The 13,687-nt window shown below is 39.5% G+C and overlaps 1 protein-coding gene across 1 annotated transcript; it reads left to right on the forward strand.

Moving 5' to 3' along the window:
- Nucleotides 1-1,408: 1,408 nt before the first annotated feature.
- LOC131022905 (uncharacterized) lies at nucleotides 1,409-4,266 on the forward strand. The gene is made up of 7 exons (XM_057952448.1): nucleotides 1,409-2,041; nucleotides 2,136-2,534; nucleotides 2,611-2,758; nucleotides 2,941-3,301; nucleotides 3,378-3,459; nucleotides 3,560-3,655; nucleotides 3,763-4,266. The coding sequence occupies exons 1-7, from the start codon at nucleotides 1,409-1,411 to the stop codon at nucleotides 4,264-4,266; spliced, it is 2,223 nt and encodes a 740-aa protein (XP_057808431.1).
- Nucleotides 4,267-13,687: the final 9,421 nt, after the last annotated feature.

The following is a 13,687-nucleotide window of genomic DNA, read 5'->3' on the forward strand; positions in this document are numbered from 1 at the left end:
TCAGTTCGATACGGGTACCTGATTGCTGGGGATTTGGAATTATTTTCCAAATTATTTATTTTTTTACCTGAATTTTCAGTTTATTTATTTATTTATTTTTAAGTTTTTAGTTTGTTTATTTTTTTCCACATTAGTTATTACTGAATTTGTTTCTGAATTTTAATTTTGAGTTTATTTTATTGCCAGATTAATTTATTTTCATATAATTTATTTTCCAGTTTATTTATTTCCTATTAAATTTATTTTAGTATTTTCCAATTTACTTATTTGTTTTTTTGAATTTTCAAACCTGGTCTTGCTTTATGGGAACGAGGGAGTAATAAATGTTTTTGGTGTTTCCCCTTTTTATATGAACAGTGGCAAGAACAAATTAACACAAATTAGATGCAATATTTATTATGGTTTTTTAATTTCAGGAATTAAGGTATCTTAAATTATTAATATCACAAATATATTCGAATATTTATATTAATAATTTAGATAGTGGGCCATAGACCGCAAGCTTTCAATGGAAGCTTCAAACGGAAGTACAACAGTCGGGCTGGGAAAATAAACGCAAAAGATTTTTTCACTCTCTTCTTCCCGCGTGCTACAACACAAGCTCTCAGCCATTTTTTTTGGGGGAGTTCTTCGGTGGTGAAGTTTCAACATTTTTCTGCACCTAACCATGTTGGCGATGCTATAACCCAGCGAACGAAGTTTCAACACCATAGGTTTTCGTTCAAAATTTGTTAATTTCTTCAATGTTTGCATGCTTGTTGACATTTTTAGTTTTTCACAAAGAATGTAGCAAAAATCAAGTGTTTTTAAGTTAATAGAGTGTTTTCCTGGTTCGCGGTTATATTATTGTAGGTAATCGCAAATAATCCTAAAAGATGACAGATATTACGGGCGAAAACATGGACGAATCCGAGGATACATGTATTATACACTTCCTGTGTTGCAAAGAATGCCAATGAAATCTCTAATTCTTCCACTATTCGGTATTTCTGCAGTTTCCAATATTAGGGGACATCTTCTTATTTTCATTTCCTTTGTAGTGGACATTTCAATATTTTAGGGTTTTTAGTGTATACAACTGACAACTATGCTTTTTGTTTATTACTGTGTGGGAGTTCTATTATTGAAGGCCCACATACATCAATTTCTACTTTGGTGCATAAAACAAAACTTCTATCCCGAGAGGACCACAAATTTATTTGCACAAATTTGTGTTTTAGGTGCAGGTATAAAAGTATCACCACGGAACCAACCAACTCTATACATTCAAGAAATCCGCCAGTGGTTAGGTGCTACAAACCTAACCCAGTTACAGAACTCTTGTTTTGGTGCTTTTCTAGGGTTAGATAAGCTTAAGTACCAAGGACACCTACTATATCTGATGTATTCTAATCTTGTCTCGGAATCTATGGATCAAAGACTGCTACGTATTTCTGTGTGTGGTAAAGAATTGGAACTAGGGCCACCTGAGTTTCATGTGTTAACTGGTCTCTCGTTTAATGGGTGGGAGCAACCTCCAAGCACTTCACTTTTCTTTAAAAAACATTTCCAAGGGGTGAAAAAAATAACATTCAGCCAACTTAGAGAAGCCTTTCAGAAGCATTGTACTAAATTGGGTGGGGTTGATGATGATGCTTTGAGGTTTGCTTTGTTGATAATTTTGTATGGAGTGTTATGGATAAAACACTCAGCAGCAAGGGTAGAAGAAAGTTATATGCATCTAGTTGATGACTTGGAACGTTTTGATAAGTTTCCTTGGGGACTTGTGGCGTACGAATTCCTTGTTCTTGTCAGCCACAACAATAGAATAAAGCTGAATCTTCAGAAGAAAAATAAAAAGGGAGTTACGGTCGAAATACAGGGATTTGGCTATGCGTTGCAGTTGTTTGCTTACGAAATGCATAACAAAATTGGTGGTCTTTGTGCTACGAGGCTGGATGAGGCAATAACTCCAAGGATGCTCAGATGGGCTCCGGTGCCACATAAGGTTGGTCGGCAAAAGATTCAGGCACTATTGAAGCCAACCTTTGCAAGTGATCTTGTATTTGACTTTGAAATTCTTATAATTGTTAATGATGTACTCCTTATTGGTTTTCGATTTTACTAACATATTATAAGTTGTTGTACATTTTCAGAATAGCATGCAACTATTGCCTGGTGAGTTGGAAAATTTACAAGCTGCCGGAATTGCGAAGGGAGTTGAATGCCGTGTACCGCTGAATGAGATCATACATTTCACAAAAAAGACACAGCCACTGCATACACTTAAAAAACATCAGAATGTAAGTAAAGACGATCCGTTGAGTAGTATGCATGTTGAAAGAAGAGGAATTCACCTTCCCAAAAGGTCCACAAGAGCTGCCCATTCAGTTGTTGACATCACAGATAGGGAATTGTTTAGCAAACGTGGGCTGAGGGACATTCAGGCAGAGAAGCAAGGAAACATTGAAAAAAAGGAAACAAAAAAAGGTAAAAGAAAGATAATGGAGAAGGGACAGATTTCTTCCCCAGGCTCGAAGAATAAGAGAAAAAAGGTATCTAACTAATTGCACCTCCAATGGTTTCATAGTTAAAAAGATTTTGTGTTTACTTGTTTCTCTGTTGTTGTAGGTTGCTCTTCAGAAAAAACCAAATGTACCACCAACAAATGAGCCCCCGCTGAATGATGGACAGCCAAGTGCCAGCCAACAAGGGAATTTGGCAGAAGCAACAAATGAACCCCCGCTGAATGATGGACAGGCAAGTGACAGCCAACAAGGTAATTTGGCACAAGCAAATGAAGCCCAGAGTTCTTCTGAGCCCACTAGAATGCAATTTCAGGAGGTAACCATTAAAGCAGAATGATATTTACAAAATGTCAATGACCATGAAATATCTAAATTATTTCCTTCTTTGGTTTACAACTTATAATGCTTGGTCGTCAATTACTTGAGTGAGTAGGTTCTATTGATGAGAATCTCAAAAGGTCGTCAAACAACAAGAAGATGGAAAAAGGGACAAATGATTGCCAGACAAAAGCTGAAACCAAAGATTGCCAAAGCAAACCATTGAAGAATCCTACAACAAAAGTTCCCACGGTATCCTTGGAAACTGAGGTCGTTGCAACTGAGGTAGTGGATTGTGAATTAATAACGGATGAGGAGTTTGAGCCAAATCAGTCAAGGAGAAAATCAAGCAGATTAAAACGACCTCGACCACTGAAGTATGGACTTAGGGAGGGCCCTTATCCATTACAAGTAGCATCGGCAGCTTCAATTTCAGCTTTCGAGGCATGGTACACTAGCAACGTCAATGATCTACAGTACGTACCGAACATTTAAAGTTTTTGTGTTTGATAAACTAGTAACATGAACAAAAGATTTGTGTTCTTTTATTAGGTCAAGGCCATTAAAGGGAATGCCATACGTTGGAGAGCATCATGCAACTTGGTTTGAGGAGTTGTGGAAACCCAATGGATGGGTTAGTGGTGATGTGAGATATTCCACCTAGTGATAATATCTTCTCCTAAATTGAAACTTGAATGAGGATGCTTGCGAATGACGTACCTTTTTTTTTGCAGCATATCGATTGTTTAGTGAATATGAATATTGCTGCATTTAAAAGGGACCAAACGGGCTTTCTTGCAAAGTGGACTGTGGTGGAGCAGACTGGCTGGGTAAGTTTCTGAAATTATTACCATCTTCTATGTTAGGGTAAATATTTGTATGTTAAGTGAACCCTATTTTATTTGGCGGAGATTTATTATTTTCCAAATGATGGCAGAACGCTCTTTGCGCCTTGACCCACGTCGTTTTACGCAGTCAACTTAAACCTTATGTCGAAGGTAGGGCACCATTTCAGCTGGCTACTCCGTGGTGGGAGGCGGAGAAGATCTTGGGATCAGCACAGGTAAATAGGGACCATTGGGTTTGCTATGAGATCCAGATTGACAAACAACAGGTCACCGTGTACGACTCCCTCTCGGACACGAGGGTGGCCAAGAGGGTTCGCAAACCATTTGACCAAGTGTTGAAAAACTTAGCGTGGATTTGTAAGGAGTTTCAAGTTTGGGACCGACGATCGACGAAGAGCAGGTTGAAAAGAGTGTGGGATTTGAAGATACATCAACACCCGCCTCAACAAGGAAATACAACGAACTGCGGAATCATGGCCTTGAAGTACTTCGAATGCTTGATAACCAACAGGACATTGAAGGTACTACACGAGGATCACGGCTCAGAATTTCGTCGGTCTTATTGCGCACAACTATTCGAGTACGAAGTTTAAGATGTCTAAGAGATGACATCTGTTGAAGCCAAATCATTTGATGTGTGACTGTTTTGTAAATAACTCAACTATGAAATGCTTTTGTTTGCAAGATCGAACTTGTGGTTTAATGTGGGCAGGTTACTTTGGAAAGTAATGTTACCTGTTATGCAGTGCTAGCTAAATGTATGATCTGCTGAATGAACTATTTAGGTTAATAGCAGCATAATATTTTTATCTATATATTTTTCATCTATTTATTGCTCTATATATTGGAGTCACTAACTGGAGTCATATTGGTCTTTATTGGTATATATTGGAGTCACTTACTGAATGAACTAATTATGTAATATTTTGATCTATATATTGGTCTATATATAGGTTAAGAGCAGTAACAATATTGGAGTCACTTACATATTTTGTGATATATATTTTACATATGAGGTCTATATGAAATAAAATTCAAGAATCATGAACATTGTGCAAGGTTTTAGATCAAACTTACAAATTTTTTTTTCAAAAATATGGAATATCCGATAAGAAGTTATGGCATTATGACAGCCATAATACCAGTTATCAATTCATGCATTGTGTGTTAGCAAATACACGTTAATATATAATAACAGAATTCAAATACATGTTTAAGCGTCCAACCTATTATAATGGTTGCTTCGTACTTAATAGCATAACTAAACATCCAAGTTAAGATAATCTTAATACTAAAAAAAGGTTCATCATTCTCCCCATGAGAGCTAAACACACATGCTAATAAAAACTTAATAAAGGCAGATGCCAATTTCACCACTCATCTTCGTCTGAACAAGAATACACTCCTGGCTCGTAGAACAGGCGTTTTAAGATATCCCAGTTTGCCTCTCCCTCTTCCATGTAACATAACGCGCTTGGATTTTCCTTATCGAAATAAAATTACAAAACTTTAATATAGGTATTTAAAAAATAATAATAAGTAAGTAATTTTGAAAAAATTACTTACGATTTCAATTTGACTCCATGATATATCTGTGCAAAACACTCGCTTACTCTCTTCACAATACCAAGTTCGATCATCCTTCAACAATGCATTGAATCGAACATATCGGAACCACCACTCCATAACTTTCTCATGATACTTGTGCTTTGGAATTTGCAATAAGTAAGTGTTGGATTTGTATACTGAAAGCAAGAACTTTATGCTTGTATACAATGATTCCTGTTTTCACTATTCTTATCTCCTATCTGATTGTGTTCATGATTGCATATGTATGTTCTTTATCTCTGTATAAGTAGATTATATGGTGTGTTGTAGATCACAGAAGACCATATAATTGGAATAACATTAAGAGATATAATATGATCACAGCCGAAATAACTCTAGGACAAGTTATTGGTTTAGGCTGCAGTATAGATGGAAGTAGTTTGTCTTGGCTACTTGTCTATACTGGTACGTCTTTACGTATTGATAGGACCACAGTTTGAGATGTATTCTTCTATCTGACTTAAGTGAAGAATCAAGATCTCGGTGACTTATAAATCTTAATACTAATAAGTATTCAAATATATGTGTTAACTCGTATATCACTTTGACTTACTATGGGTGAAAGTTATATACTAACTCGAGTACTCTGTATCTTGGGTGATAGCGGTTAATATATGATATTTGATTATCTGTATTAGTACCCGTATCTGGTATAGGATAATGACATCCCCTTAAGGAGCTCAATAAGGTTTATTACGCTAAACCCTGCAGGTTGATTAAGTTCAGGCGTAATAATAAAGTTTGAGTGGTACTGCTTAAGGAATTATTAAGAGATTAATTAATTTAAGCTGTCAGAGCTCTAATTAATTAATGGATGTCGGATATTTTAAATACGGAGATTTAATAAGTCTAAATACAAGCCCCGACTCATCACCGGCAATAAAGGGGTAAGTCAGTATCGGTTCTCTAGTGGAATGAACTGATATTTATAAATTAATTATGGTCTGGGCTGACCATAGATAAATTAATTTATTTGAGGCCCATCTTTATTCCTTGTATCTGGTCCCTGGGCTGGCCCAATGTCTCCTAGCCCAAGTAGGGCAGAAAAACGCCTACACCCTAAAACTGGCGCCCCACTCTTCTTTCTGTATTATTAAATACAGCTGTCAGCTCTCAGGAAAATACACTAATCAAAAATTAGGGTTTTGAGAGCAGAGAGGGGGCGCAGATCGTGATTGGCTTTTCTGTCTTGGGAGTTCTCATAGTTCGTTGTCCATCCAACGTTGGGAATTGAGCGGGATACAGTCGAGAAGATCAGAGCTGGAGTCTGAATCATTCGACGCGATCATCAACCATCTGTGCATCCGATTCTCAAGTAAGTTTTCCTAACACCTGTGTGCAGCTGTTAAATTCATAGGAGCATGTTAGGAATTAATCGTTGTATGATGAATTAATAATAATCCAAGAAACGATCATCGGGCAATCGAGTATTAATTCAATTTAATATTCCTTCAGTAAGGATGACCGGTTAACTCATCGCAAACACTGTCAATGGCAGCGATATTGCCTTCATGATCGCCGGGGTTCCATTTCCCATCTATTCTTGCACGATCCAACTTTAGTAATACAAGAAGCTCAGTTGGGCGCGACCATGGCGGGTAGTAATGAACATCACTTTGGGATATGGCATTTGGTTTCATTTTTTTTGGGAGAAATGAGTTCTGCCCAAATGAGGCTCAAATATATAGCCAGTAAAATTACCTTTTTTGTTGCTCAAAATTAGAAGTGGTAATCTGAGATCTCAAATTTTCGTGACCAAGTATTGTCATATCAAACTTTATCATTTATCAGATAAAGCATAAAGCAAGGAATATATGCTCCAAAAAAACCAGCAAATAAAAGACACTTCACTCGAAGACAAAAATGACTATATTCATTTTTAATTCAAATTATATTAACTAAATAAAACATACAAATACATAGATACGCGTAACAAACTTGATCTGCGCGCTGCGCGCCCGGCGGGCGGCGCGCTGCCGCTGCTGTTGACGTCCGCTGGAGCAGCTGCCGCCGAGATCGCCGAGGGCCTGTTGCTGCTGCTGCTGTGCGCGCGCTGGAGGCGCCAGGCCGACCTGCTGCTGTTGCCGGGCGCTGGCTGCTGCTGGAGGTGTTGCGCGCGCCGGGCCGCGGCGACATCGCCGGGCCGCTGCTGCGCGCCGAGAGGCGGCTGGCATGGGAGGCGGCGGCAGCTAGGGTTTCCAAACCCTAGCTGCGTTTTCTCAAACCCTAGGGGGCCCAAACCCTAATTCCAACGACGGGCTTGAAGTTTTCGGGCCGTTTTAGTTTTTGGGCTTGTTTTTCTATTTTATTTTGTAATAGAATAGATGTTGGGTTTCCACGAATGGATCACGAAGAATTTTAATTCTTTAATTATGTTTCTTTGCATGTCGTGGTTGTTAATCCCTTATGCTCTTTACCTGCTTTTGCACGTCTTTGCTTGTTAATATTTGTTTATTAATTGCGCTTAGACGAGCATGCTAGTAGGTTTGCCGTTTTCTTAAGCATGTTTTAGAATTCTGCGAGCATGATTTACATGTTGCGTTCTAGAGAAGCATGTTTAGGTTTATGTGCTTGAGCATGAACAAACCTTTTGAAAGAAAAATGACTAAGCTGTTTAATAATTTTTATAGTGATTAAAAATTATTTTAGACCTCCACATGCGGTCTCTAGACAAAGTGATTGGCGGTATGGGTAAACGTCCACCCGCGTGGCTTACTTCATATTTGTTTCTCATAAGTTTGTCAGAAGAGGTTTCTATAAAAATATTTAAATTCATTGAAGTAGTGGGAGTTATACAGTAAACGTCCACCCGCGTGGCTTGCTTGTATGATTTTCACAAGTACTTTGGAGAATGATTTTAAATAAGATAACCAAAGTAATTAAATCGAAAGCGACATGGTCCGAGTGAGTATGTCAATTTTGAGAATTTAATTATTAAGGTTAAATTGTGGTCATTGCTTAGATATCATATCAAGTACAATGTACAACTCCCCGCGGAGTCCCTTCTTGATTATGATATGGTCTAGTTAAGGTGCCAACTATTAATTTCTTTTGTCAAAAGGTTAAGTTGACATGGATAGAAATTAAACGACTAGGTAAATAGTCTGGTTAAGGAGTCCGTGTGTAAACGTCCACCCGCGTGGCTTGCATATGGATTCTTTGAGCAGTTGGAGGTTTCACTAATATTGTTTTATCAAAAGGTTACAATATTATTGTTACGAACTATATGTGTTTCATGTTCTTACATGTTTATTTGTTTACTTTCAGATATGTCTATGTCTCCGATTATTAACATTCTAGCAAACAATCCTCTCACCGGTCCAAATTACACCGAATGGAAATGCCATATTATGTATATTCTTGACGCTGATGAGCACAGTTTTGTGCTTACCACTCCACGTCCCGCGGCCTTAACTGATGAGTCGACTGATGCGGAACGTGAGGCGCATAAAAGGTGGCACAAGTCGAATAATATGGCCAAGTGCTATATTATGATGACTATGTCGCAAAATTTGCAACTCCAGCATCAGGTCATGGATGACGCAGCGACCATCATGTTAAACCTCAGCGAGGTTTATGGGGAGTCAGAGAGGTCTGCTCGTTTTAACTTGATGAGAGAAATCTTATCTTGTAAAATGAGCGAGGGCAGCTCCGTGCACGATCATGTCATGCATATGACAAATCTGTTTGACAGGCTTGATCTGCTAGGAGGGGGTATCGAAGGCGAAGCCAAGGTCGATATCATCCTCAATACTCTCCCCAAAACTTTTGAGCACTTCCGTCTCAATGTCGTTATGAGCAAGGCCAACTATACTCTCAATGAGTTATTGAATGCTCTAGTTTCGGCAGAGGGGGTCATGGGCACGCGCAATGGGAAAGAGGTCCTTGTTGCTGCCAAGGGATCTGCTTCTTCGTCGAAAGGCGGGAAAAAGAAGTGGAAAGGTCCAAAGGGCAAGCATGACCATGAGGCTAGTGGGAGCGGTAAAGCCAAAGTTGATGGCCCTAGCGGCGGCGTGAACAAGCCGACAGCCAAGGGAAAGTGCTTCAAGTGCGGCAAGGTTGGGCATTGGAAGAAAGATTGTCCAGTGCTCAAGGCAAAGGGACAAGGTACGTCACAAGTTTTAGTAACAGAAACATGTTTAGCTTCATTTTCTACTCATTCGTGGGTAGTGGATACGGGGGCAACTGACCATGTTTGTTACACCTTGCAGGGGTTCAACCCAACAAGGGAGCTGGCAAGTGATGAGATCACCATCTCCATGGGCAATGCGTCGAAGGTCGCAGCTGTTGCTATTGGAGATTTATCTTTATGTTTTGGTGATGACATTTTAGTTTTGAGAGATATTTTATATGTGCCGGATTTTTGGCGGAACATAATTTCTGTTTCAAAATTGTTTTTGAATGGATATTCTGTTGTTTTTGATAGAGGTGTTTCTATCATGAGAGATAACAAGACTATTTGTTCTGGAATTTTGAACAATTCTCTCTATACTATTACATGTCCAATTAACAACTCTGTCCATGTTGCATCTACATCACAAATCCTTCCAAATCCGAATAAGAGGAAGTATTATTCTCATGAACAATATACGCATGCGTGGCACCTAAGGTTAGGCCACATCAATCTAAATAGGATTCAAAGGCTCGTTTCAAATGGAGTCTTGAAAGACTTTCAAGCTGTTCCATTTAGAACCTGCGAATCCTGTATAGAGGGAAAGATGACGGCAAGGCCTTTTAAGGCCAAGGGGAATAGGGCCTCGCATGTGTTAGAATTGATTCACTCTGACTTGTGTGGACCGATGTCCACTAGAGCTCGTGGAGGGTATGAGTACTTCGTCACTTTCATTGACGATTACTCAAGATATGGGTATATTTACCTACTTCAACGCAAGTCTGAATGCTTTGAGAAATTCAAAGAATTCAAGGCGGAAGTGGAGAAGAGATTGGGTAAATCTATCAAGTCATTGCGGTCTGATCGCGGTGGCGAATACCTCGGGAACGAGTTCTTGCAATACTTGTCAGATTCAGGGATTACATCCCAATTGACTGCACCGGGTACTCCCCAACAGAATGGTGTAGCAGAGAGAAGAAATAGAACACTTTTGGAAATGGTAAGATCAATGATGAGTTATGCATCATTGCCTATTTCGTTTTGGGGATATGCCTTGGAAACAGCGGTATACTTGCTGAATCTAGTGCCTTCCAAATCGGTTCCTAAAACTCCTGTCGAGTTATGGTATGGGTACCAGCCCAGTCTAAACCATATAAAGATATGGGGTTGTCCTGCATACGTGCTAGACAAGGAAGCGAGGAAGTTGGAACCTAGATGTGAAGTAATGCTGTTTATAGGATATCCTAAAGGAACGAAAGGTGGTTATTTTTATAATCCTAAGGATCAGAAAGTGGTTGTTAGCACCAACGCACGATTCTTGGAACAGGATTATATAGATCAACACAAGTCTAGGTCCGAGATTGTCCTTCAAGAAATCGAAGGCAATGGACAGGCGAATCCATCACCCCAGCCAAGTGTGCAAGTGAATGCACCACAGGACACTGCACAAACCATTGTCACAGCTGTACCACCACCGCTTCGTCGTAGTGGGAGGGTTGTAGTTCAACCCGATCGATTTATGTTCTTGGGAGAATCTTCGGATCTACTCCCTGTTGATGAACAAAAGGATGTCGACCCTGATAACTATAGACAAGCAATGAAAGATCAAGATGCAGATTCTTGGTACGAGGCCATGGTTTCTGAGATAGAATCCATGGGTGCTATGGACGTATACGAGAAGACCGAACTACCAGATGGCTTTGTAGCTATAGGTAGTAGGTGGGTATACAAGAGAAAGAGAGATTCGGATGGCGAAGTCGCAGCTTTTAAAGCTAGACTGGTAGCGAAAGGTTATACCCAGGAACAGGGTATAGATTATGATGAGACCTTTTCGCCGGTTGCCATGCTCAAGTCTATCCGAATACTCCTTGCCATAGCGGCCCACATGAACCTTGAGATTTGGCAAATGGATGTCAAGACCGCTTTCTTAAACGGTTTCCTTGAAGAAGGAAGGGACATCTATATGCAGCAACCTGAAGGATTTCTGAAGAAGGGCGAAGAGCATCTTGTGTGGAAGCTTAAGAAGTCCATTTATGGACTTAAGCAAGCTTCGAGGTCATGGAACAAACGTTTTGACGAGGTCATTAAATCCTATGGATTTACTCGTTGTGAGAACGAAAGTTGCGTGTACCGTTTAGATGCCAATGGTGACGTGGTTTTCCTTGCACTTTATGTAGATGATATTCTCCTCATTGGCAACAATGTTGAGCTATTATCGGACATAAAGAAGTGGTTATCCGAACAGTTTCAAATGAAAGACTTAGGAGATGCAGCGTACATCCTGGGGATCAAGGTCGTTCGTGATCGCCAGAAAAGGATGTTGAGCTTATCTCAAGCGTCTTACATTGATACTGTGATTGCTCGTTTTAGCATGCAAAATAACAAGAAAGGCTTGCTACCTTTTAGACATGGCATTCCTCTGTCTAAGGACATGTGTCCTAAGACGCCTAGTGAGGTTGAGGAGATGAGGAAGATACCCTATGCTTCCGCCGTAGGTAGCCTCATGTATGCGATGCTCTGCACGAGACCTGATATTTGCTATGTCGTTGGCATGGTTGCAAGATATCAGTCGAACCCTGGACCAGGACACTGGACTGCGGTAAAGCATATTCTCAAGTACCTGAAGAGGACTCGAGATTATAGGCTAGTTTACCAGTCAGACAGTCTATTTCCTTTGGGTTACACCGATTCGGATTTCCAGGCTGACCGGGATGAGAAGAGATCTACCTCTGGTTATGTGTTTACCTTGGGAGGTGGAGCCGTATCGTGGCGGAGTGCAAAGCAGAAGTGCATTGCAGACTCCACCATGGAAGCCGAGTATGTAGCTGCTTCGGAAGCTGCTAAAGAGGCTGTATGGTTCCGGAACTACCTCTTGGATCTAGGAGTGGTCCCTAATTTGCCTAAGAGTATCATAATTTATTGTGATAACTCGGGTGCAGTGGCAAATTCTAAGGAACCCAGGAGCCACAAGGCGTCAAAGCACATAGAGAGAAAGTACCACATCATACGAGAAATCGTAAACAGAGGAGATGTGCTAGTAGAAAAGATTGACACATTGGAGAACCTAGCTGATCCTTTCACGAAAAGCTTACCGCAAAAGACCTATGAGAAGCATGCTCGAGGGATGGGATTGCGGTTGATGCCACCCACTTAGAGAAAAACTTTCAGTATAAGTGGGAGAGATGAAGTGAAGTTTTTGTAATAGCTAGTATTTAGACACATTGTATACTAAAAGTTTTGCTTTAGTATAAGTGGGAGATTGTTGGATTTGTATACTGAAAGCAAGAACTTTATGCTTGTATACAATGATTCCTGTTTTCACTATTCTTATCTCCTATCTGATTGTGTTCATGATTGCATATGTATGTTATTTATCTCTGTATAAGTAGATTATATGGCGTGTTGTAGATCACAGAAGACCATATAATTGGAATAACATTAAGAGATATAATATGATCACAGCCGAAATAACTCTAGGACAAGTTATTGGTTTAGGCTGCAGTATAGATGGAAGTAGTTTGTCTTGGCTACTTGTCTATACTGGTACGTCTTTACGTATTGATAGGACCACAGTTTGAGATGTATTCTTCTATCTGACTTAAGTGAAGAATCAAGATCTCGGTGACTTATAAATCTTAATACTAATAAGTATTCAAATATATGTGTTAACTCGTATATCACTTTGACTTACTATGGGTGAAAGTTATATACTAACTCGAGTACTCTGTATCTTGGGTGATAGCGGTTAATATATGATATTTGATTATCTGTATTAGTACCCGTATCCGGTATAGGATAATGACATCCCCTTAAGGAGCTCAATAAGGTTTATTACGCTAAACCCTGCAGGTTGATTAAGTTCAGGCGTAATAATAAAGTTTGAGTGGTACTGCTTAAGGAATTATTAAGAGATTAATTAATTTAAGCTGTCAGAGCTCTAATTAATTAATGGATGTCGGATATTTTAAATACGGAGATTTAATAAGTCTAAATACAAGCCCCGACTCATCACCGGCAATAAAGGGGTAAGTCAGTATCGGTTCTCTAGTGGAATGAACTGATATTTATAAATTAATTATGGTCTGGGCTGACCATAGATAAATTAATTTATTTGAGGCCCATCTTTATTCCTTGTATCTGGTCCCTGGGCTGGCCCAATGTCTCCTAGCCCAAGTAGGGCAGAAAAACGCCTACACCCTAAAACTGGCGCCCCACTCTTCTTTCTGTATTATTAAATACAGCTGTCAGCTCTCAGGAAAATACACTGATAAAAAATTAGGGTTTTGAGAGCAGAG

Source organism: Salvia miltiorrhiza, chromosome 4 (assembly GCF_028751815.1).
Source record: "Salvia miltiorrhiza cultivar Shanhuang (shh) chromosome 4, IMPLAD_Smil_shh, whole genome shotgun sequence".
NCBI classification, from domain to species: domain Eukaryota; kingdom Viridiplantae; phylum Streptophyta; class Magnoliopsida; order Lamiales; family Lamiaceae; genus Salvia; species Salvia miltiorrhiza.